At 59.6% G+C, this 23,698-nt stretch overlaps 1 protein-coding gene across 13 annotated transcripts in view; it reads right to left on the reverse strand.

Annotated features, from left to right (window-relative positions):
* Positions 1 to 23,698, reverse strand: part of GSE1 (Gse1 coiled-coil protein) — a 263,243-nt gene that overhangs the window by 49,805 nt on the left and 189,740 nt on the right. For 2 of the 13 annotated variants that reach the window (XM_058674642.1, XM_058674636.1), the window contains exon 1: positions 19,775 to 20,698. The exons of 9 other annotated variants lie outside the window; for them this stretch is intronic. In XM_058674642.1, coding sequence (XP_058530625.1) covers positions 19,775 to 19,811 — 37 coding nt within the window. In that variant the 5' untranslated portion in view covers positions 19,812 to 20,698. Of the gene's footprint in view, positions 1 to 17,610; positions 17,928 to 19,774; positions 20,699 to 22,532; positions 22,554 to 23,698 lie in introns of those variants that run through there. 2 more of the 13 variants (XM_058674641.1, XM_058674640.1) reach the window with 2 other exon arrangements.

The following is a 23,698-nucleotide window of genomic DNA, read 5'->3' on the forward strand; positions in this document are numbered from 1 at the left end:
CAATGCCTGCCTGCTAACTGAATGGGATGAGTTCCCTGTCAGGGAGGTTTTTCCAGCAGATCCTGAGTGACTACTGGGGCCAGTTGGGACCTGAGATCCAGCTGGCCTACCTGGGAACCCCTAAAGGACTTGGGACCTGAATGAGGAGGAGGGGCCAGACCAGAGCATTGAGCTCACCTTCCCGGGCAGAGGAAGTGCCCCAGGTTCACAGCCCTAGGGGCCAGGGAGGATCCACCTGTGGCAGTCCCTCTGTCCCGTCCCATGGTTCCAGCCCTAGTGGGCCAGGCTTCCAGCAGATGTAGGCTGCCCAGCAACAGGGCCAGCGGATTACCATACATTAAGACGTAATTACTCTGCGGAAATTTACAATACAAAGCGCCCTCCCTCCCCAAATTGGCTTCAGGAGTCCCAGAGGACACAAAGCTGGGCAGTGTCCACCTCCAACCCCAGGGCTGGCCCCAGCCAGAATTTCAAAAGAGGTGGGTGGGGCAGTTTGTGTAGAAGCCCAGTCCCAGTGGAGGGCCCTCTGGGTCCCTAAGCCCCACCCCGGGGGAGAGCAGGCTCTTCCCCAGGCAAGTCTAGTTAGTTCCTTCATGCCTCAAAGTCCAGGGCCGCTCTGCTGGGCACCACTCCCCACCAGCCTGTCCCCTGAAGTCCCCTCAGCACAGCCTCAGGACAGATAGAACTCTAAGTCTCAGACCAGGGACCCTCAGCGACCCACAGCGAGAGGCTGGGCGCATGTCAGGTACAGCAGACAGTTGTGGGTCCTGAGAGAGCTCCAGATCCAGTGAGAGAAGAAAATAAAACCAGAGCAAGGGGAGCCACAGGACGGTGGGAATGATCAGGGCACACTGCACGGACCCCATCCCGCATGGAGAAGCAGCAGCAAGAGCTTCTCCGGGGGTTCCAGCATGCCCAGCTAGGGCAGAGGACCCAGCCAGGCCTTTACTCCGCACAGCCTTCGAACTAAAGGGCAAGGGCAGGCTGGGGGGTCTGAACCGCACCTTCACTGCTTCCCGGCTTGGGGGAGCAGCTCTCTGAGCCTCGGCTGCCTCGGCAGTGCAATGGGCACAGCCCTAGCCCTGAGAGACTAAAGTCCCCAGTCACTTCCGCAAAGCTGTCGCCAGCCTCAGGGTGAACACCGTCTGGAAACTGTTTACCCCTCGGGCCATAAACCAGGGACAGTCACTCCCGCACAGCAGCTGCCCCAGCGCCTTCCCAGGGGTCAGTACTCCCCCCACCCCCAGCCCTGGGCAGAAACCGCTGCCAATCACCCTTAGCTGCTGGGCGCCAGCCAGAGCAGGAGGCTGGGAGGGGCCAGCCCTTATCTGAGGGATCCCAGCGCCTTCCTCCCCTGGCTCTACAGAACAAAGGCCACAGCCTGGACACCAGGTGGCTGATGGCAGGCCGCTGGGGGGAAGGAGGCAGATCTGCCTGGCACACACAGCCCAGGGGCAGAGGGCAAATCAGGGGGTCACCCAGAGGGCTACTGCGGAGCCTGGAGTCTGGGGGGTGGTAGTTGGGCGCTGTAAAGGAGCTTGAATTCACACCAGCTCTGCTAGGCAGAAAGAAACACAGAACCCCAAGTCCAAGTTGGAGACTAGGGCTTAGTTCCCTGCTGGGAGCAAAACTGCCAGCACAGAGCACACAGTAGCTGTCCTGCCAGCCCATGGTGACCAACTTGATGGAGCTGCTTCACAGCCACTCTTGGGGGGAACAGAGGGCCCCCCACCCCAGCAAGTGCCCACAACCAGAAGCAGCAGCACCTTGGGTGGGGGGTAAGGGTCCTCCCTAAGGCGCTTATCACCGGACACACCTGGGACCCCAACCAACCCCCATCAGCAAAGAACTCAGAGAAAGGCCTCTGCTACTGCAGCCCTGCCATCCCACTCCAGGCTGCCAGCTTCCTGTCTGAAACAGGCAGAGATGGACAGGTCCTGAGTCAAGACGCCAACCTGCAAGGCCAGCTAGAGCGCAGGCTGTTCCACCTCCCATCCAGCTCTCTACTGAAGCCCCTGGGAAGCCAGGGGAAGATGGCCCAAGGGTTCGGGTCCTTGCCACCTCTGTGGGACACCTGGGTGGAGTCCTTGGCTCCTGGCTTCAGCCTGGCTTGGGCCTGGCCACTGCGGCCATTTGGACAGTGTACGTCTAGTATATCCAGTACAGCTCTCTGCCCTGTAAAGGGGGGGAGCACATGAGGCCCCTCACAGGCGGAGCCTTCAAGAGAGACCTGCCCCGCCCCAGAAAATGGGCGGGGCTGTGTAGACTGGGTGAAGGTTCCTCCCATGGCCCCTGGGAGCAGTGTCCACACAGGCCATCAGCAGTCAAGGCAGCGGGCACGTCTCCAGACCCCTCAGGGACAGGAGACACATCCTGGCTCAATGACCCCTCAACAGCCAGCGCTGCGCAGTGGTGAGCGTGTGGGTCAAGCCACCATTCCTACGTGGGAGCAGCGCGCCAGGTCGGCTTCCTGCTTCGCATAATCAGAAAAGCAGAACAAGCCACGTGCCACAGCCCTGCCACCCCCGTGGACAGGACAGAGTCCCTGGCTCCTGGCTTCAGCATGGCTCAGCCTGGCTCTCAGACATTTAGGGAGTGAACCAGTGGATGGAGGATCTCTGTCTCACCCCTCCCTTTCTCTCTAACTCTTCCCTTCAAAGAAAGCAATCTTCAAGAGAAAACAGAAGACCTTCTACATACCCCTGGCCCTTAGGAGGGCTTGGTTTCTGGGAAGAAGGGTCTGGGGTTAATTTGCCTTCGGGAGTGAGGCAGGGAGGGACAGACAACGGGGCATCCTGGCCCCAGGTCGCCCTGAACTAAGCTCCTGGTGGCCTCCCTGGAGGCTCACCCATTGCCCCTGCCCTGGGTGAGCCAGCCAGGCAGTGACGGTATCTGGACTCCCGGAGGAAAGAGGAAGGGGCCCTGAGGCTTCTGCCAGCTTCCACAGGGCAAGCCCCCTCCACACACACCACCATTCAGAGTCCTTCATGAAGGGTCCGCCTGGTTCTTCCGAGATCCCATCACACCCAACTCTTCAAATTCCAGTTACGCGTGCCATGGCGTCCCTGTAATACACGCCTCTTCAGAATGCCAGCAACTCGGAAGCATTCGCTAATACTGTGTATTAAGGACATACCATAAAAGTAAATTGCATTGTAAAAGTGGCCTCTTAACAGACAACCTTAGCTCTGGGGTTAAATGTCTAATTTCATACTGTTACCCACAGAGAGATCAGATAAATCAAGGGTTCTGCTGCTTCCGGGCCTGCTCCTGGAGGGCCTGCTCCTGGGGGGCCTGCTCCTGGGGGGCCTGCTCCTGGGGGCCTCTGGCAGCGCCTGCTCCCCGCAGCGGCTGCTCCCATGAGCAGGCATCGTTGGGACACGGAGCTTCTGAAGGCAGCTGTCAGACACACTAAAAACAGGAAGGGGAAAAAAAAAACACCAACAAAACCGAGGCAACGTACCAAATGCCAAAATAGAATGAAAATTCAACAGCTTAAACAAATATAACCATAAAAAGCCTGGAATCCTAGAAAAGCAATCTCTACAATTAAGCAGTTTTCTGCTATATAGTGATAATCACCTAATTATACTATTAATGACAGTTCAACCTGCTTTGAAATAAAAGGACATTCTTCCGTAACAGGGTGCCAGCTGTTAGTTACAGATGTCAAACATGTTTAAAGCATTATTATTAAGGAGAAGAGAAAGACCCTATAAAGTGAACACAGTCATATTCCTCCCTCCACGGCAAAAAAAAAAAAAAAAAATTGTAATTAGCCGTGTGCTTTTGCAGTGCCCGAGTGAGAAAATAAAACCTAAAGGCCCACGAAGGAGCTTAGAAGAGAGAGTGGGAAGGGGTGGCCGCTCTTGGCCCCCAGCACAGCCAGCCACGAATGCGCACAGCCCCAGAGCCACGCGGGGAGGGTCCCGGAACTAGGGTGTTGATGTCGGATAATAGATCTCCCAGCGGCTGCGCCAGAACTGCCCCCAGTCAGCACAGATTGTCAAGTGCCAAGTCAGGCAAACGGCTAACTGCAGCCAAAGCCGGGGGTAGCTGCGGCCTGCCCGCCCCGGCCCTGCAAACTGACCGGCCCTGCAGACTGACAGGCAGACTGACAGGCTGACTCCCTGCAGGATTTCTTCAAACTGTGCGCGCCTTTGACATTCTGTAACGCCAAGGTGTAATAAATATCCAACTTTGTCTTCTGACAATAGGCAGCCACATTTAATTAACCGGAGCGGAGAAAGCCGGAGAGAGGGGCTCCAGGCGCCAGCCACGGAGCCACAGAGCCACGGAGCTGGGATTAACCTTTGAAGCAAGCCGCTGGCAGGGGCAGGGCAGAGGGTGTGGAACCCAGCTTGCTAAATCCAGACATGGCACCGGGGCTCAACGCCTGCAGCTGGTGGGAGGGAGAGCGGGCCGGGTAGTGGCGTGCTGGGCCAACAGCAGCCACTAACCCCTGCCTGCAGCTGGGTGAGGAGACAACACTCAGGAGAGAGCCGGAGCAGAGAGAGCGGGCTATGCGCCTCAGGCCCCACACCCCACACCCCACACCCCAGGCGCCCTGGAGAGCTACACATGCTGGGGCCCTTGCTGGAAGGTCACTCCTGTAGCCTCCTGACCAGTGGAGGGCTGCGGGTCTCAAAGACGCAGGGGTCGGTCAGGACCCTCCAGGGGCCTCCCACTCATGGGACCGCCCCTCCCTGGCCTGTACCTTGGGCCCCGGGGGGTTCTCCCATTCTCCCATGCAGACTTTCCAGTGCCACCCGAGAGCATTCTGCATGCCTTTCTCCAGTTTACAGCTTCCATCTGGCCCTGAATTACTTGCTTTCTCCCACAACAGCATGGCACCAAGCCCGCTCTGCACCAGCCGGACACCCTCCAAGAAAAATTCCGGCTCGGGGGGCTGCCTGTCAGGGGCAGACAGAGGCCGATGTCCCTGCCTGCCACACAACACCGGGGGCTCTCCCAAGCCAGGCCCTCAGAGCGGGTACGGAGTGCCCACCCCTGCCCCTACCCAGGCCCACCCCAAGTTGGATGACAGCTATGACCCGGCCACCCAACCTTCATCTCCATTGCTTTGGGATTCGGCTGGATTCAGCTTTGGAGAAATTTCTCTTAGATTCCCAGGAAGTCCTCCAGAGCAGGTGGAGGGCCCCCATTGACTTCACTTCAATCCCAGCTGCCAAGAGCAACCCTGGTGTGGCCATTAACAGCAGCAAGAGAGGGAAGCCATCCTCCGTGTCTTAGAACTTCCAAACACAGCACGACACTGTGATACAGGAGATCAGCAGTTCCCATTTCACAGCCAGGCAAACCAAGGCCCAGCGTCACAAGGCTGCCATTCGACGAGGTAATTTCCCTGGAAATGTGCATGAGAGGACTGGAAAAAGAGAGCGATGCAAAAGACACGCGTGTGCCTGGCAGCCCCCACAGCTGCCAGGCACACGCATGCGCCCAGTCAAGGGCACGCCACATGGCTCCTGTGACAATGAAACCTGAAGGTGGATGTTAACACCAATACGCCAAGTGCCAGTGGCCAGGCACAGGAGCCAACAGCCGGGACACTACAGGAACGATGCGGGGCAGGTCTGAGACCGGACAGTGCTGACAGTGAGCACACCGTCCCTATGGACTGGCCACTTCCAGTCACCAGAAAACCCCCTAAGAGGATCCCTGCATGGTGCACCTTTGGGTCTGGGTTCCCTGCAGGTTAGCACTGGGCAGAAGCTGAAAGACGCTCCCCACACTTCCACGCCTGGCTCCGCCACAGAACCAGGGTGCAGCCTCGTCTCTCCTCGGCAGACAGGGCTGCTGGTGACATGAGGTCCCAATATGGAGGCCTCACGGGCTCTGGTGGCCTGTGGAGGTGGTACACACTTCACCTGGTCCCTCTCAGGTGCCCTTGTAAGCAGACTCCACACGTACAGATACAACTCCATCACCATCCATACCCCTGGGCCTGCGCCCGTGACGGCTGCCTTCCTTGCGGTAGCAGGTGAGGGTTGGGCCCCTCCCACAGGTGTCCCCTGCATCCCACAGCCATGGGGGCACTGCTGGGTTCCCACACAGCTTCCCCCAGCGCCATGCTCCTGGCACATGGCCGAAGCTGCTCTGGCGAGGCAAGTGAGGCCTGGTGGACTGCCCGCCCTCAGCAGCGTGCACAGGTGTGCATGTGACGCCAGGCGGCAGCACTGCTGCCCCCAGGCCCCTTGGGGACTGAATCCCAGACGGGACTGCCACCCGTTGGCTCTTGATCCCCAGCTCCAAATCACTTCCCCATTTCTTGGATGAGCACTGGCAAAGAGGCCCCTCAGGGACAGCTCCGCCCACGGCCACCCACAGCAGCAGGATGACCCGCACCCCACCCCTCTGCCTCAGCACCACCTCCGCCCCAGGTCCCAAGGACTCCCCAGGCCTTGCTGGGATCGGACATTAGTTGCAGGCCTAGCTTGCTAGCTCTCCTGCTTGGCCTGCGGCCCAGGGTGGCGGAACTTTCTATGACGCTGGGAACATTCCTGCTGCGCTGTCCAACCAGCCGCAGGTGAAGTCTGGCCAGCTGCATCTTGACTTGAAGTTCTCGTGTTCGCGTCTGGCCCCAGGTGTGGCTATTGGGCAGAGCCCCAGGCCCCTCTCAAGCCCACTGTGCAATTAGGGCGCACAGAGTCTGCAACACAAGGCGAGGAAACCCTTTCTCCCATTTTCCCACTGCCCCCACCCCGCTTCCCCTTGCAGAACACTCCAGACTCTTCAGGATTCGCTTCCAGGACCATCTCCTACACGAAGTCCTCCAGACAGCTCCAGCCTAATAGGAATTTTCCGTGCTCTGAGGTCCCACCATCTTCCTGAAACTGCCTGAGCTTCTCACCACCCCCCGCCAGGTGGCAGAAGGGCCTTGGAGGGCAGAGGCTGTGACTTGCTTTTTATTTTTGATCCTTCCCCCCCAGCCGCCCCCCCAGGGGGCCTGGCACCCAGCAGGTGCTCAGGAACTGCACCAGCAGCTGCAAGAAGCCAACTGTCTCTTTCCAAACCAGGGCAGGGAGGACAAGGCCGTGTGCAGGCTGTTTGTTTTCCGATCCCTCCCACAGGCTTGCCCCACCGGTCTGACCCGCCGGCTGCGAGCGCCAGGGAGACAGCCCCAAGTCAAAGGTGCCTCACCAGCCAAATCAAACCGCACTGGCTTTGCAGGACCCTTTCAGCAGGCCTGGCTGCCCCACTCTGCCACCCTGGCAGGCTGCCAGCAGGCTGCCTGTAGGACCCCCAGAGGACCAGGCAGGGGGCGGTCAAGGGTGAAGTCCTTCCTGGCCCAGCACACTTTTCTTTCACAAGCACAGCCCCACAAGCTCTGGGCTCAAGCAAGGCCTCCCTATCACCAAGCCCCCCCCCCAGAATTCCTCTTGCCCCAGAACGAAGCCTGTGTGTCCAGGAGTCACCTGACTACCACCTGGCCTTGAAGCCAGCCTCCATGCCCGGCCCTCCCCACCCCCCCACCCTAGCTGTTTCTCCAAACAGTTGCCTGCAAGGAAAGCTCCATCCAGCCTGGGAATCTAACCCAGAAGTCACCAAAAACCTTGCTTTTCTCTGCCCTCCTCTGCAGGGCTGGAGGTGAAGCGGTAGGGGGACTGAAACCACCACCTGCACTCCCAAGGCTCAGACAGGAAGAGGCCTCCAGGGGTGGCGATACAAGTGCCCTGTGCAGGCGGAGGGCTAAGGCAGCCCAGGTCCTGCGGCAGGGAACACCCACCCAAACAGGCTACAGAGTCAACAAACACCCAGGGCACGGGTCCTGAACCTGGACGCCTCACTTAGTGTTGGCATAAACCTCCGGAATTCTCAAAGCAACCTCAGCAAGTACCATTCTCCTGATGTGGCCAACTAAGTCGCTGCCTGCACTGCTGGCATCCCCGTCCCGTACGGGCACCAGTTTGAGTCCCGGCTGCCCCCCTTCCAATCCACCTTCCTGCTCATGTGCCCGAGAAGCAGCAGAGCTCAGTCCAAGTGTTTGGCTCATGCTCCTACATGGGAGATCCAGACAAAGCTCCTGGCTCCCGAGTTTAGCCCGGCCACGCCGGCCACTTAGGGAGTGAGCCCGCCAAAGCAGAATCTCATATTCTTGCTTCTCCTTGTAAATCAACCGATATTTAACAAACACACGGGTCCTCACTTCCTGCTCCCTTCTTACTGAGACAGGCAGGTACTCCTGCTGCTTGCATCTCTGAGCACTGCAGGAGAGGCTACTGGCCTGAATCCAGAGAGCTCTCCAGGTGTCAAGGCAGCGGGAAGCCAAGTTCAGGCCACAGGTCAGGCAGGTGCCAATTCCCAAGCGCCTCATCGCCCGCCAAGCCACTGGGCCCTTCTTGGAAATGCCACTGGCGCGGGCCAAGGACAGCCCACCTGGAAAGCACCAGGCCCACACCCAAGCGACCCTAGCCTCAGTGGGAGCCCTCACTTTGGCTGGCTAGTTGGGGGTAGCCCCAGTCAACAGGGTCGGGGCACAGAACCAGGCTGGTGACGTCTGAGGCACTGGCCTTCTGCCCCGGTTCCAGCCTGACTGTGCCTCTGAGCCTCACCTCGGGCTCAAAGACACTGAGTGAGGGGGAGGAAGGGCTCTCAGGAGGCTCCGCCTGCCAGGAGCTGGCCCGTAACTGGGTCGTAACTGGGTCACGGGGATGGCTGGCAGCTTGGTGCAGCCACTGACTAACCCGGAGCAGAAGTTGCTGGTGAATATGCATGAGCCGATTGGGTTCCACACTTTCGTTTCTGGCCCGAATCAATAATTTACCATGGAGGCTCGGGCGCCCCCATCTTCCCACGGACCCTGGTCAGGGCTGTCTACACAGGTGACCCTCACTGTTACACACACCAGGCTGCGAACCCGAAGCGGGGGTCCCCACTAGTGGCAGGCCCCCACAAGCAAGGGGCCTGGAAGCTCCGAAGTGTGCCCTTCTCCATCCTCCAAGGGGGGAGCCACCCACCCCAAGACTCGGAATCCATGGGTCCATGGCAATGGAAAATTGGAGCCAGACGCATCCCTCCACCACAAGCTCCCGACCTCTCCTACCCTACACATCACCCCGCAGGAGGGGTGCCCCTCACGTAGAGCCCGCAGAGCAAGGTAGAACTGATGCAGTGTGAACCCCCAGGACAGGTGGCAAGAGAGGTGTGACCCCAAACTAGGGGCTAGGAGTGAGGTGTGACCCAAGGTCAGGTGGCATGAGGGATGGCTGTAAACCCCAGCTAAGTGGTGTGACAAAGATGTCACCCCAGGGTAGGGGGCATGGGTGACACAGTGACCCCCAGGGGACCCTGCTTTGGGAGCAGAGGCCTCAGGTGAGGAGAAAGCTACCCTTTGCAGCAGGCAGGAGGCGTCCCACTAGAGTCCCTGTCGGGGTGCCGGCCAACAGCAGTGAGCTGACTCCACAGCAACCAGCAATTCCCTCAGCTTCCAGCAGAGTGCGGCTCCAAGGGAACCCCACAACGGTCCCCACATCGCCAGGAGGGGGGACGGCAAGCATGACAGCAGACACTTCACAGACACCAGGCACCAGGGAGCCCCCTTGCCCCTGTGGGGTCCTGCTGGCAAGCAGAGCTGTTCCCAGCCCCAAATGGTGGGTCTGAGCTGCCCACCCACAGGCCAGCACTCTGCTTGTGTTCAAATCTGCCTAGACCAGACACACTCTCCCCAGCCGGCTCACAGCAAGGGGCCAGCCCCTCAGAGCACTGCTAAAGACCTGCCTGATCCCACCCCAGGGCGGGTGGGCGGCTGCCCTCCCCCCTCTCTGGGACCTCCCCTCCCCTGCACACTCTCCCCCCTTTCCACCCTCTCTCAGATAATCACAGGAACCAGCCAACAGTTGACACAGTTACCAAGACAACACAAGTTAGCCCAGGCAGGCAGGTCTCAGGGCTAATCCTAAATGAATTACAAGCCAAGAGGGACAGAGGCGGGGAGGGTCAGGGCCAGTTCAACGAGGGCCCAGGCCTGGGACGAGGCACTGTCTGCTTGGGTTGGTCTCGGCCAGAGCCCGAGCCACAGGGATGCTGTAGTTCCTTGGCATGTGGGGGGCACGGGAGGTTTGCTGTTTTGGGGAAGTGCTCCCCTGAGGATGGCCTGGCCACCCAGGACCATTTCCCAGAGGGGAGCTGTTCCTTTGCCTATTCCAAACTTGCCACCTGACGACAGCACGGCACAGCTCCCATCTAAGGCTGAGCTCCTCGCTAACCCAGAGAGGCCTAGTTGGGATACCCTCCACAGGGGAACGACCCTCATCTCAGACACGTCTGGAACCCACAGCTGGGACCTATTACTCATTTGTATTTATTTATATGAGGGCTGGGGAGCGTGAGCCCCCATTGGCTGGTTCACTCCCCGCAGGTTGGCCACAGCTGGGCCTGGCCTGGGCCAACGCCAGCAACCAACAGCACAGTCCGGCTCTCCCATGTGGGTGGCAGGAACCCAGTTGTTTGAGTCATTCTTGATGCCTCCCAGGGTCTGCAGTGGTAGAAATAGGGGGAGAGGGTCAGATGCCACAGGTGGGTATTGAACCCTGGCATGGGACCTGGGTGTCTTAGCCACCAGGCTAAAGATCAAGTCTGCCCCCACAGCCACCCAGCTGGGAGCCATTAATGCAAGCAGGTTACTGCAGCCACTGGGCCTACAGCTGGAGCCCTCCTGGAGTTAACTCCCAGAACACCCACCACAACCCTACCTGATGGCTGCTACTGTGGACCCATTTCACAGATGAGGGAAGGGAGGCCTGAGGCACAGAACTGTAGGGAAGCAGAGGCTCGGCATCAGAAGAGCTGCTCGGCAGATGCCCGCAGACCCCACACGGGCATGTCAGGGACCCCGGCCCGGGCCCCCAGGCCTTCCTCCTGGGGCCCAGCTCTAAGACCTGAACTCCTTCCTGCCACTCCTCACACCTTCTCCTGGGCTTCAAGCTAACTACCACTCACTGTCTGGCCCACTCACAATGCTCCTGGGACCCCAGCCGCCTCCGCTCAGGCACGCAGCAGAATCCCCTGGAGGGTTTGTGCACACACAGGCTGCTTGCACCACCCACAGTTTCTGCCCCAGTGGGTGTCAAGGTTTCCCCCACAGGCGGCTTTTCTAGCAGCGCCTGCTGCTGCCCAGGGATACCCACTCTGGGAGCCAGCTCAGCCAGGACAAGCACCCAGCTGCTTCCTCACAGCGCCCCGCTGTGACCTGCCCCCTCACGGCCTTCCCAGCTGCCACCCGCTGGCTCCAAGTCCACCCTAATTCAGAAGCCAGAATGGGTTTTAGGGGTACCAGCTGTCCCGTGCCCCTCCGCGTCTCCTTCCCTCCCTGGGGCTCCCCACACAAGAACAGCTGGGGAGTCTCAGGACCTTAGTGTGTGCTTGCTGGACTTTTCTCCTGGCCTCAGGTGCCCTGCACAGAGCATGCCCCAGCTCCCCGAACCTTCTGTTTCCCCAGAGCCTCCTGGGACACTCGGCCAAGTGCTCACTGCTTGAATGGACATGCCGCAAGGGCACAGCTGTGGGGCCCGCTCAGCGGCTTCCCCAGGTGCCTGGGCCCATGCCTGCCACACTGTACACTTGTCAACTCGGGTGGAGGAAGCAGACGGAACTGGCTGCCTAAACGTCTAGGGCTGGCGCAAGCACGGAGGTGCAGCGGGTTAAGCCATCCGCTGAGCCACCAGGCATGCCCTCTTGGAACCAGCTTCCTGCTGATGTACCTGGCAAAGCAGTGGAAGACGGCCCGATGCTTGGGCCCCTGCACCCACATGGCAGCTCCACAGGGAGTCATGGCTCCTGGTTTCAGGGTGGCCCACCCCTAGCCATTGTGGCAAACATCAGCAAAAGGAAGATAGCTCTGTCTACCTTCCCACCTCTGTCACTCTGCTTTTCAAATAAAATAAAGTCATTTTCTTTTTAGATTTATTTATTTTTATTGGAAAGTCAGATATACAGAGAGGAGGAGAGTTCCTTCATCCGTTGATCCACTCCCCAAGCAGCCACATTGGTCCAAGCTGAGCCAATTCGAAGCCAGGAGTGGCCTCCAGGTCTCCCATGTGGGTGCAGGGTCCCAAGGCTTTAGGCCGTCCCCGACTGTCCTCCCAGGCCACAAGCAGGGAGTTGGATGGGAAGCAGGGCTGCCAGAATTAGAACTGGCGGCCATATGGGATCCTCGCACATTCAAGACAAGGACCCTCGCTACCAGGCTACTGTGCTGGGCCCAGAATAAAATAATTCTTAAAAAAAAAAAAGGAGGGCCCGGCGGCGTGGCCTAGCGGCTAAAGTCCTCGCCTTGAAAGCCCCGGGATCCCATATGGGCGCCGGTTCTTATCCCGGCAGCTCCACTTCCCATCCAGCTCCCTGCTTGTGGCCTGGGAAAGCAGTTGAGGACGGCCCAATGCATTGGGACACTGCACCCGCGTGGGAGACCCGGAAGAGGTTCCAGGTTCCCGGCTTCGGATCGGCGCGCATCGGCCCGTTGCGGCTCACTTGGGGAGTGAATCATCGGACGGAAGATCTTCCTCTCTGTCTCTCCTCTGTATATATCTGGCTGTAATAAAATGAATAAAATCTTTAAAAAAAAAAAAAAAAAAAAGGAGCTGGCATCATGTCATTGTAGGCTAATCCTCTGCCCGTGGTGCTGGCATTCCATGTGGGCACCAGTTTGTGCCCTGGTTGCTCCAATGCCTATGGCCTGGAAATGCAGTGGAGGATGGCCCAAGGCCTTGGGCCTCCGCACCCACTTGGGAGACCAAGAAGATCCTGGCTCCTGGCTTCAGACTAGATGGCTGCAGCCATCTGGGGAGTGAATCAGTGGATGAAAGATCTCTTTTCACTCTCTTTCCTACTCTCTCTGTAACTCTGACTTTTAAGCAAATAATATAAATCTTAAGAATAAAAGTCCTGGTTCCCCCCTTACACCAGAATCAAGTTCAAAGGTCAGTGGCTTCCTGGCATGCAAGACCCTTCCAGACATGGTTCTGCGTGCCCGTCGGCTGCATCTGCACCCTACATAAACCCTCCAGCCAGCCCCCTGGGAGGTGTTAGGCACCACGTAACCCAGGGAGCCTAGTCCAGCACCCACCGGGACCGGTGCCTTCCCTGTCCACACTCCGAAGTCCACACTGGCCAGCAACCTCGCTTTGGCCCACTGAGAGCACTGCCCACACTGGGCAGGACTCCAGTGCAGACTCCTGGCACAGGCCACTTCCAGGCTCCTGGTACAGACCCTCACTCACTGGCAGGGCCCAGATGCCTCAACCGCTGTGGGAGGCAAGAGTCTCCACTGCCTCTTTTAAGGTAAAGCGGACAGGCCTGTGCGATGGGTCAGTGGCTAAATCCTCACCTTGCTAGGCACCAGGATCCCCCATGGGAGCTGGTTCATGTCTCAGCAGCTCCACTTCCCTTCCAGCTCCCGCCTGTGGTCTAGGAAAGCAGTGGAGGACAGTCCAAGGCCTTAGGACCCTGCACCTGTATGGGAGACCAGGAAGATACTCCTGGATCCTGGCTTCAGATCAGCTCAGCTCTGGACATTCCAGCCATTTGGGGAGTGAGCTAGCAGATGGCAGATCTTTCCTCTGTCTCTCCTTCTCTCTATAAATCTGTCTTTCCAATAAAAATAAAATAAATCTTAAAAAAAAAAAGTCAAGGGCAGAGACTCAGAGCCACTAGAGGGTCCTGCAACCAGGATGGAACCGGGTGGGAAGTCCTTCTGCTCGGCTCACTCACGGGGTGGGTTAAGAAGGTCCAAATCCTCACCGTGACACTCCCACTCCACTCACACAGTGCCCGGTGCCACTGGCAGGCCTTGCCCAGGTCAGGTGGGGCCTGCTGAAGGCACGTGTGGGAGACGCAGACTCATGGCCTGTGTACACCCTGTGAGAAAGGCAATATTCAAGCAAGACACGGCTCACGGCTGGTCCAAGCCCGGGGACAGGGTCCAGTCTGAGTCAGAAAGAGGGTCCCAAGAAACCACCAAACGCAAGGAAGGGAAAGGCTGGCCTTCTGACCTGTGAGGTCCCTTCCAAGTCCAGCGATCCATGACTTCCTGACCCTGGAGGCCATTAAGCAAGTGGCCGAATGCCCACTGGGCGGTGGTCCAGACCTAGTCAGAGGGCGCTTCCTGCCCCACTGCACACGAGGGGCAGGAGAGAGACAGGGCAGGCCCTGACCTTGCAAGGCCATGGGTTTCCGGCAGAGGCTAGACTCCCAGACAAGAGGAGCTCTGGAGATGAGATCTGGGTGTGACTTAACTCAAACACAGCCAGCCCCATCCCCCAACACCCAAGCACTCCCACCAGCCTTCAGCTGGGTTGACACCAGCGCCAGTGGAGTGGAGCCAGGAGGGCCTGGCAACTGGGAGGGGTGGGAAGGGAAGGGAAGGCACCTTTCCCTCCAGACTTGTAAAAATATTCCAATTTTTGTCCTTCTTACCCCAAGCCGTCACAGGTCTAAATAAGCCACTCGATAATTTTATGAGCAAATTATGCTATACATCACACAATTTTATGCTCCTAAATTAACAAAAGAACTTTACATTTATATGGAGCTCTTTTTTTTTTAAGATTTATTTTTATTGGAAAGGCAGATATACAGAGAGGAGAAGAGACAGAGAGGAAGATCTTCGGTCCAATGGTTCACTCCCTAAGCGGCCGCAACGGCTGGAGTTGAGCCAATCCGAAGCCAGGAGCCTCATAATTACGGGTGTCCCATGTGGGTGCAGGGTCCCAAAGTCTTGAGTCGTCCTCAACTGCTCTCCCAGGCCACAGGCAGGGAGCTGGATGGGAAGCGGGGCTGCTGGGATTAGAACCAGCGCCCATATGGGATCCCGGGGTTTTCAAGGCGAGGACTTTAACTGTTACGCTATCGCGCCGGGCCCTATATGGAGCTCTAAGAAAGAAAACACCACATCATGTCTCCATGTATTGCTGTACCCCCAATTCCCTCTCCTTCTAACGTACACCCTGAGTGGCTCCAAAATTCCTGCTGGTTGATGTGGGGACCGCCAAGGAGAGACCATTGCAGTCACAGCTAAGGAACAGCCTGGTTCAGGATCCCTGTCAGGGGACCCCACCACCCTGCAGAGACAGACTACAGCGACGGAGCTGAGGAAGGGGCGGTGGCTTCTTAACCCCAACTCTAACAGGGCAACCCAACGTCAAAGCCTGGCTCACCTCCAGGCCTCCCCCATGCTCGGCTGCAAGACACTAGGGTGGACCAGAGAACCGGACCACCCCCAGTGAGGACAAGAAGGAAGTCCAGGAATGGCCCCTTCCACACAAGGGCACACCCAGGACAAGGGATCACCCAATGTTTGGGGGAACCCACAGCCGGCTCCCGGCTCTGCTGAAACTGTGCAAGCGGTGCAGCTGGCCAGCCTGGCTCTGGACCTCCAATGTGCCCTCACCTCTGCCCAGCAGCAGAGCCGGAATCCAGGTAGTGTAGTGACCATTTGCTCCCAGAGCTCAAAGAAGCTGCTCTCCAGAGTCCAAAAGATAAGCAGCCAGGGACTTACTGACCACGGGGCTGTATCAGATTCCCACCCAAGGCGTAATGCCTGGCAAGGCCAGCAAAGGAGTTTTAATGAGAACCAAGCTTAGGCGTGGGACCCCGGGCAGACCCCTCCTGGAAGAAGAGCTGGGCTGCAGCTGGGACAAAAGGGCCCAAGGCTCTCCCTGTGACAGATGGAAATGTGGCAGCCCCTCAGCGCTTCTCAGGGGTATCGAAGATTAATTAGTGACTGCCTGTGACTGCCTGCAAAGTGCTAGATGGGAGCCGAAATGCTGGTCCCCGCTGAGTTTCTGAGCTGTAAATAAGCAGCTTTCCCCATCACAACTAAAATAGCAATGTTTTCCTGTTCTGACTGCAATCCCAGCCGGCCCATGATGCCCCCGGAGCAGAACCAGGGCGACTCACACTACCCGATGACAGCTTCCCACGACAGCCAGAACTGAGCAGGAATCCCTCCCTGCCGGCACCCACAGGTGCCCTCCCAGCTTGGGCTCCTGAGACACCATTCAGGGAGCTGGGAGCAGACGGCTACAGGTCCATGGCTCGTCCTGGCCATTCCAGGTGGGCCCTGGCAGAGCCCACCCCTTGCCACCCTGTTTCCCATTGGGGGTTCCCTGGAAGTAGTAAGGGATGGGATGGCAAAGGAAACCCAGGCAGCTCCCTACCTTCCCTTCAGGGGGCACCCCACTCAGAGGGCACCTTTGAGGCCCTGTTCAGAGAACAGCTCCCAGTGGCCTGCCTGGGTGGCTGGGCAAGGAATCCACCTCCTCCTAGAGCAGCCAACAGCAGGCCACATGGCCAAGGGCCAAGCCCGAGCCCTTGAGGCCTCAGTTTCCTCACTCGAGGACCTGGTACAGCCTTTCTGGCAGTGGACAGTGCATCCCAAGAGGCGGCTGGGGTCAGCAAGAGTTCAGCGTGGGGCCAGGGTGGGGCAGGCTGACAACAGAAGAGGCCTTCCCTCTGTGAATGCCAGAAACAAGATAAGGGGCCAGGAGGGCGCCAGGGCCAACACTGAGGGCCAACTCCCTCCCTCCCTCTTGCGTTCGACAAATATTTATGAAGCAAGGGCTCTGGAGCCAGACCGCCAAGGGTCAAAGCCCGGCTGTAGCACTCACGGCTCCGGTAACTTCAACCTCTGTGGGCTCTGGGCACACTCCCGGCTGCCAGCCGGGATGCGAGCCACTGGTCCCCACTCTGAGGGCCACTGTCGGCTGACACGCAGAATTTGGGTCTGGTGACGAACGCGACGCAGTGCAAGAGCGGCCAACACCTCTTCTTTCTTATGATTGCCATTTGATCTTTATGATCATTCTTACTAGCCTGGCACAGAGCCTGGCATTAGGGAGACTCAGATCCCCGCTGGCACGAAGCTCTGACTGGAGCAGCTGGGCCGAGTCCAGAGTCCGGGCAAGCTCCCCCTTGTCCCAGTGGCAGCAGAGAGGGACCACACCCCCACTCTTCCTTGCAGATGCCCCCTTGACCTGCTTTCTCTGCAGAGCAAGGATTGTGACCAGATCCCCCTCCCCCAGCTTGTGAGCAAACACCAAAAGGACAGACACCTGCAACCTTGGGCAGGGAGGGCAGAGGCTTGGCCCCAACACCTGACATAAAGTCCCTGCTCACCCACTAACAAGCTCTGTAATGATGCCTGTTATTTTTTTTTAATTTATTTATTTATCTGAGAAAGAAGGAAAAAGACACATATAGAGATCCCACTGGCCCAAGTGTCCGCAAATGGCCAGAGCTGGGCAGGGCTAAAGCTGAGAGCCAAGGTCTTTCGGGTCTTGGGCCGTCCCTTGCTGCCTCCCACGCATTGCACCTTCAGGGAGCTGAAGTCAAGGTGAGTGCCTGGAACCCAGGCACTCTGACCATGGGAGCAGGCAGACCTTGCCCATCAGAGACTAGAGAGCAGCACCTTAGGCGTGGCAGCCCCTCTGGCCAAGGACACGAGACAACACAGAAGGAGTGTGTGTGGCTGAGTCCCAATAAAACTTTATTCACAGAGCCTGCCTACCCCTGCCCTACAGAAATCTGGGGAGACAGAAGCCAGTTCCTGTCTTACAAAGTGAAAGCTGTGGCTTTGCAGAGCCCCTCGGTCACCTGGTACAAGGTGACAGCAAAGGAGGCTGGGTGGCCCAGGGCTCTCTCTGGTCAAACAGGAGGAGCTGGTGCCTGCTGCCAGCTTCGCCTGGAGCTGCCCGGAGGCCACCAGATGGACAATACCTGGGATGGGATCCTGAATCCTGAGGCTCCAGAGGCCTTGGCTGTCCTATCAGGCCCCCACGGCCAGCAGCATCAGGGCACTGACAGCCCCTTGTTCTGGAACCACACTTCTCACCTCTCCAAATCTCCCCAGTAGACTTTGCTCCTGCAGGAAGCTGAGGGCTGATTTTCCTTAGTTGCTTTCCATTTCCCAGCCTGACATTTCCTCCTCCTCGTCCCCAGGCTCCCCGTGTAAACAGAATGGGTCACCTGATGCACGCATATGCGCCAGCAGCCACCGATGGCAGGTGAAGTGGGGTGTAGATTACAAACACCTGTGCTTCCAAGTTGCTCAGGACTTAACCTGTGCCAGGCTCTCCAAGGCTGGCGCGGGCGGGGGGCACCAGAGGTTCCAGCTCTGTCCAGCAGAGGAGGGATCTGGGTGACCAAGTGCTCTTTCTGGGGTGCTGTGCTCAGGCACCAGCTCTCACGTTCTGGAGGGAGGGGGAAGAGCACCCACAGTTCTGGGAGCCCCAGGAGGACTTGGGGATTCCGGGTCCTATTTTGGATTGGACCTGTGAGAGGAAGTACAGATGGAGAGAGAATAAGGCTGCACGTTGCAGTCTGTGGAGGAGGGAGGGGCAGAGCGGCCACCAAGGAGACGCTGGAAAGCAGAGGACGCTGACCTGGGCAGTTCAGGGCAAGGGCCAGGCCATGAGAAGGCCATGAGAACCCGCTCTGGAGTTGGGTGCACATTTCAGATGAAAGAAAGCTCTCCCACTTTGAAATATGTGTTGTCAGCCAGCAGGAGCCTGACGCCTCTGTTGCTGCTCCATGAACTTCCAGAAACATCTGCCCTCCATCAGGAGGCTGTGTCAGGGCACACAGCCTCGCCCTACCTGGCCTCGGGCGGCCGTGCCAGGGTAGACTCTCCCAGGGATGGGGAGGGAGGACGCACAAACCCAACTCCCCACGCCTGGCGGTTGCGCCTTTCCAGCAGCCATTGGTGCTGAAGAGGAGGGCCGCCCTATTCCCTCCCACCGGCGCCCCAGTACCCGCCCCGCGGCCCCAAGGACCCCAACTTCAATAGCAACCGAATGGCACAGTCCAAGGCAGGCAAACTCAAAGCAAAGGGAGCCCAGCTAAAAACACAGTGCATTCCCAGAACAAGCGGCCGCACGCAGAGCGGCTGGCCCGACCAGCGCTCACGTGGCCCACCTGGGGCGGTCCTGGAGTCACAGTCTCCGACCCCAGAGGGCACTGCGGGGGAGGCGCCCGGGGATCACTGCCAGCTCCCAGGATCCCCTCGCAGAGGTCCCCGGTTCACCAGCCTCTTCCCAAGGTTTCAACGTGCAAATAAGGTGAATGGTCCAGAGGGCTCCCACTGGCTCCCACAGCCACCCCTCTCCTCCCCTCCCCGCCTCCGTGGGCTGCAGGCGTGACTTGCCCTGAAACAGAAAGTTGCAGGGCAGGCTGCTGTCAGCGCGCAGGGTTAAGGCAACAGGAAGCCACACCGACCGCCCTCCCGAGCTTCCCCGGCCCCCTCCTCCGACCTCGGCAGAACAAAACCTTCCAGGGAATCCCAGGCAGGAAGGGGGGGCGGGGACCGGCTAGCCGCGCTCGCGCAGACACCGCGCCAGAGGGTTGGCCACAGGGACCGGGAACCGAGCCCCAGACCCGGGCTGGGGAGGGGAGGGGGGAAGGGCTGCCAACCGATGCGGCGGCCTGCGGGAAAGTAACTTCACACCCGGCGCGTAATTCACCTCTCTGGGCGTGAGCGGCACGCCGCCGCCGAGGAGCCGGCTCCGGCTCCGGGCAGACAAAAGGAGCGAGACGCGCAACCCCCGGTGGCGACAGCGCAGCGGGGGCGGCAGGCCGGGTGGGCGCTCCCCGCAGCTCACCGCGGCCCGAGTGCGGCGGGAGGAGCGGCGCACGCGCTGGGGACAGGGCCCCTGGCCGACCTACTGGCCCCGACCCGGCTAGGGGCTACGGGGGCAGGGGGGTGAGGGAACTGGGCGCACCGGCGCCGCACGGGACCGGGGGTGGCGCGCAGCTCGCTTACCTGGTAAGTAATACAGAGGCGGCTTCAACCCAAACATGATTCAGGCTAGAATTCCATAGTGACCGGAGGGACGAAGGACGAAAAAAAAAATATATATATATGCATATATAAAAACCCAGCAGCAAAACAAAAAGCACCGTCCACGCCACGGCGCTAAAAAATGTCCAAAACAATAAAATAAAGGCAGAAGAGCGATCTTGAGCGTGCCGGAAAAAATAAAATCAAGTCTTCCTGCCGCCCCCCCTCCCCTCCCCGAGGTGATCCAAGGGCTCAGCCTCAGGCCGGGCAGCTTCGGCCACCTCGGCCCTGGCAGGTCCACAATGAGGGAACTGACGACCACGACGGGCCAGAGCCGCCCGGCCGCTGGTGTCTTCGCCGCGTGCGTATTTTCTGCCTTTTGGACTTGAGATGCAAATAAAAAGGGAGGGGGAGCGCGGTGGAGGGAAGCAGGCGGGAGAGCGCTGAACAGCCAGAGAGAAGCAGGGGCGGCGAGGGCGGTGAAATCGGGGGCTAAGGTCTCAGGGACTCCGCGCCGGGGAGAGGGACCGGGGCAGGCAGGGAGGGGGCATAGCGGCCCTAGGGACGGGCGAGCGGTGGCCTCCGCTCGGCGCAGCCATTTGAATGTCAAGGGCGAGGGTCAAGAGACCTGTTCCCCACAGGGCTTCCCGTCCAGAACCCGAGGGGAAAAGGGAGGGGGCGGAGGGGTATCTCTGGTTGCCAAGGAGAAACCGGCTTTGTTTTCCTTTCTCCTTAGCTACTGGGAGAGGAGGGGCGGGGTGGGAGAGGAGGAGGAGGGAGGGGGCGAGCGGGTGGGGGAGAGGGGAAAATTAATACCCAAACAGCCGCGAAGTAGGAGGGGGCGCGATCCCCCTCACAAGTAACGGAGGCAGCGGCCGCCAAACAAGTCCGGGGCCGGGGTCTCTCCGCGGACACCCACCCAACACACCCCTGTGATCTCCGTGGCCCGGTGTCCGACCACCGGCTGGGAGAGACTGAGAGGGGGCGGGCGGAGGGCGCAGCACTCGCGGGCTAGGCGCCCGGGCAGGAGGAGAGCGGGAGGCGAGAGCGCACGGCGACGGAGAGCCCCTCGATCAATTTTCATGCAAGAATCATTATCGGTAAATTGGAAAGCTGGCTGCCTGACAGCGGATTTGTCTCCCCTAATGAAAGCGAAAGGGCAGGGGCGCGGCGGCGGCGGCGGCGGCTCCTTCCGTCTCCACGCGGCGGCTTCCAAGAGCTCTGAGCTCCGCAGGGCGATAATAATAGTTTCACTTGCGAGCTTCTTCTCCGCCCCCCACCCCGGGCCTGCCGCTTGGGATCCGGGTTCCCCTCTGCCGACCCCGGGAGGGCGCTGCACTGGCGGTAGGGTGCTCCTGCGGCCCAGACACGGCCCGTTTGCAAACAGTGGGCGGGCGCCGCCGGTTCCCCCTCCGCTGCCCAACTCCGCGCTCTGGCTGCCCGCCCGGCCGCCCTCCTCCTTCCCTCCCGCCCTCCCCACCCACGTCTGACAGCTGCGGGAGCCGGGCGCGCGCTCTCCGCCCGCTGGGAGGAGGCTCCCCCTAAACCTTACACGGCGGGAGGGTGGCGGCCCGGGGCCACCTCCGGTAAAACCCGCAGGGGGCTGGGTAGACACACCAGCCGGCTGCCCCGGGCCAGCCCTCGGGCGAGTGGTGCGCTGCCTCCTCCACTTTCCTCTGCCTGCTCACCCCACCCCCGAAAAAATCCCTGTTGCAAGTGTAATCAAGTGCTTGATACCATCTCCCGCACTCTGCCTGCGCTGGTACATTATCAGCTCCGGGAAAGCATGCTTCCAGGCAAACGGCCCTAATAAACGCTATTACTGCGACTCCTAGAGCCCCGGCCGCACCATAGTAACGCGAGCCCCAGCTGGTGAGGCTGGAGAAGACGGCCCCCGCGCAGGGCACACCGGCGGGCGCTGGCCGCTCTCTCGGCTCCCCACGCTGCCTCTCCTTCACACCATCTCTGGAAGGCCCCATGTGATAATTCCCCAAATCGAAGGGGAAAAAACCCTGCCGCCAAACCACATCCTGTGCGCTCATTGTCCAGCCCAGCGATTTTAAAGAGACAGGACCCATTTGCCCACGCGCCCCTTTCTATGCGCGCTGCAAAGCTGCCTCTAGGTGCCACTGGTTATTTGCAAGCCCCTTTACTTCCAAGAAGTGCCCCCTTGGTGGCACAGCCAGCAAGAGGCACGACTTGACCCTAAAGGAGCCACCTTTTGACCCGGACGCGATCGTGCGGGTGGGGGGAGCGGGAGAGGAGAGGCCTGAGTCTACAGGGGCACTCAGCAGGGCACCGCGGTCCTGCCAGGCTCGGGTTCCTGCCCACCCTCGCTGACCACTGCGTAAATCAAGGGACCGAAGCGGCAGCCCCGGGGTCCCTGCTAAACCCGTTGATTTCGGAGGACAGCTGACCGCGCGAACGTTACGCCCTTTCAGAAAAGAGCTGGAGGATGAGCTGGGGGGGGGGGGGTGCCTGGCAGGGCTCCGACCCTCCATGGTGCCACTCATCAGCCCCCTCCCACCGCACCCGGAACATCTGAAATACGCGGGGCGGGGCCGAGGGAGGCAGCGCTCCTCCCCGCCGCCGCCTCTCGCCTGCTGGGTGCAGAGCGCAGGCGGCAGCCTTCGGGGGCCCGGCTGCCGAGGGGTTCCAGGAGCAGCTTTTAATCCTTTCCAGTGCCCCTCCCCGCGGAGGGTACGCGCTGGCACCCGGAAGGGCGCCCGGGGCTGCTGACCTGGAGGAGACCGGCCGCTCGGGGCCGCCCGTGCGCGCCGCCAGCATCTGGCCGCTCCGCCCCGCTCTGACCCCGGAGGTCGCACCCGGCCCTTGGCGGCGGCGGCCCTTTGTTTCCGGGGCTGTGGTGACGGTACTCCCTGCGCCGGCTGCAGGCTGCCTGCCGCAGTGAGTGCGAGGCAGGCGGTAGCCCAGCCCTGGTCCAGCCCCCGCCCCCACCCAGCTCTGGCCCGCAGACAGCCCGGACTGCGCCCTCGTGTGTGTTGGGGACGTGGGAGTGTGCCAAGTTGCAGCAGAGGTCGAGTGAGCAGCCCTTACCAGCTTGGAAAGTCTGGTCATGGTGGGGAGGGGGAGAAAAGTACATAAAGACCCTAAACTATCAGTTTCTGTTGTCATCCTTTTATTGGTTTTTAATTCTCCGGGATTACGCGAACAACAGTAGTAATTAATACTAAACCTTCCTCTACTGTATATGCTAATGGCAGAAGCCATAAAAATTAATTTGCAAACATGTCATTACACAATAGCTGTACAGGCAATAAACCTGTAATTATGGGCCAATCACGGAGAGGGTACGCTGGGAGGGATGCTCCCCCAATCTAATGGGCCCCCCTCTTCCTCTGCTAAAGTGGGGAAACCCAGGCCAGCAAGGAGCTCACCTTCTTAGGGAGCCTACTGTGTGAAAAGGCTCCAAGCCCACCTGGGCCAGCCTGGGCCAGTGCCCTGGCTTGGCAGGGCAGGTCTCCCTAGCCTGCCGCTCTTGGGGGCCAGCTCCAGGCTTATCTGTGTTTCTCTATCAGAGACAAACAACTCTCCTTAGCAAGGATCTGAATGCCTGCAACGAATTATCTTGCAGTGCACAGGCCAAGCCCTAATTGCTTCTAGCCACACCCTGGGGAGGGAGGCCTGGGGAGGTTCTCGTGATGCCGTGCCTGCTCCAGAGGGGGTTAGTGACACTTGCTGGTGATGGGGACCTTTGTAAGGTGTCCGTGCCAAGACCCTAGCCACGTGGACTACCTGGTGGCTTTCTCCTGAAAGGCTCGCTGTTTGCCAGCATGTGGCTGAGCAGGCAGCACGGTGGGCTTGCCCTTTCCCACTGGCCCTGGCCACTTGGCTGTGGCTTGGAATCCATGATACAATGACTCACTCCTGGGGGGCCAGCCCCTC

The sequence above is a fragment of the Ochotona princeps genome, chromosome 16 (genome assembly GCF_030435755.1).
Source record: "Ochotona princeps isolate mOchPri1 chromosome 16, mOchPri1.hap1, whole genome shotgun sequence".
Taxonomy (NCBI): Eukaryota; Metazoa; Chordata; class Mammalia; order Lagomorpha; family Ochotonidae; genus Ochotona; species Ochotona princeps.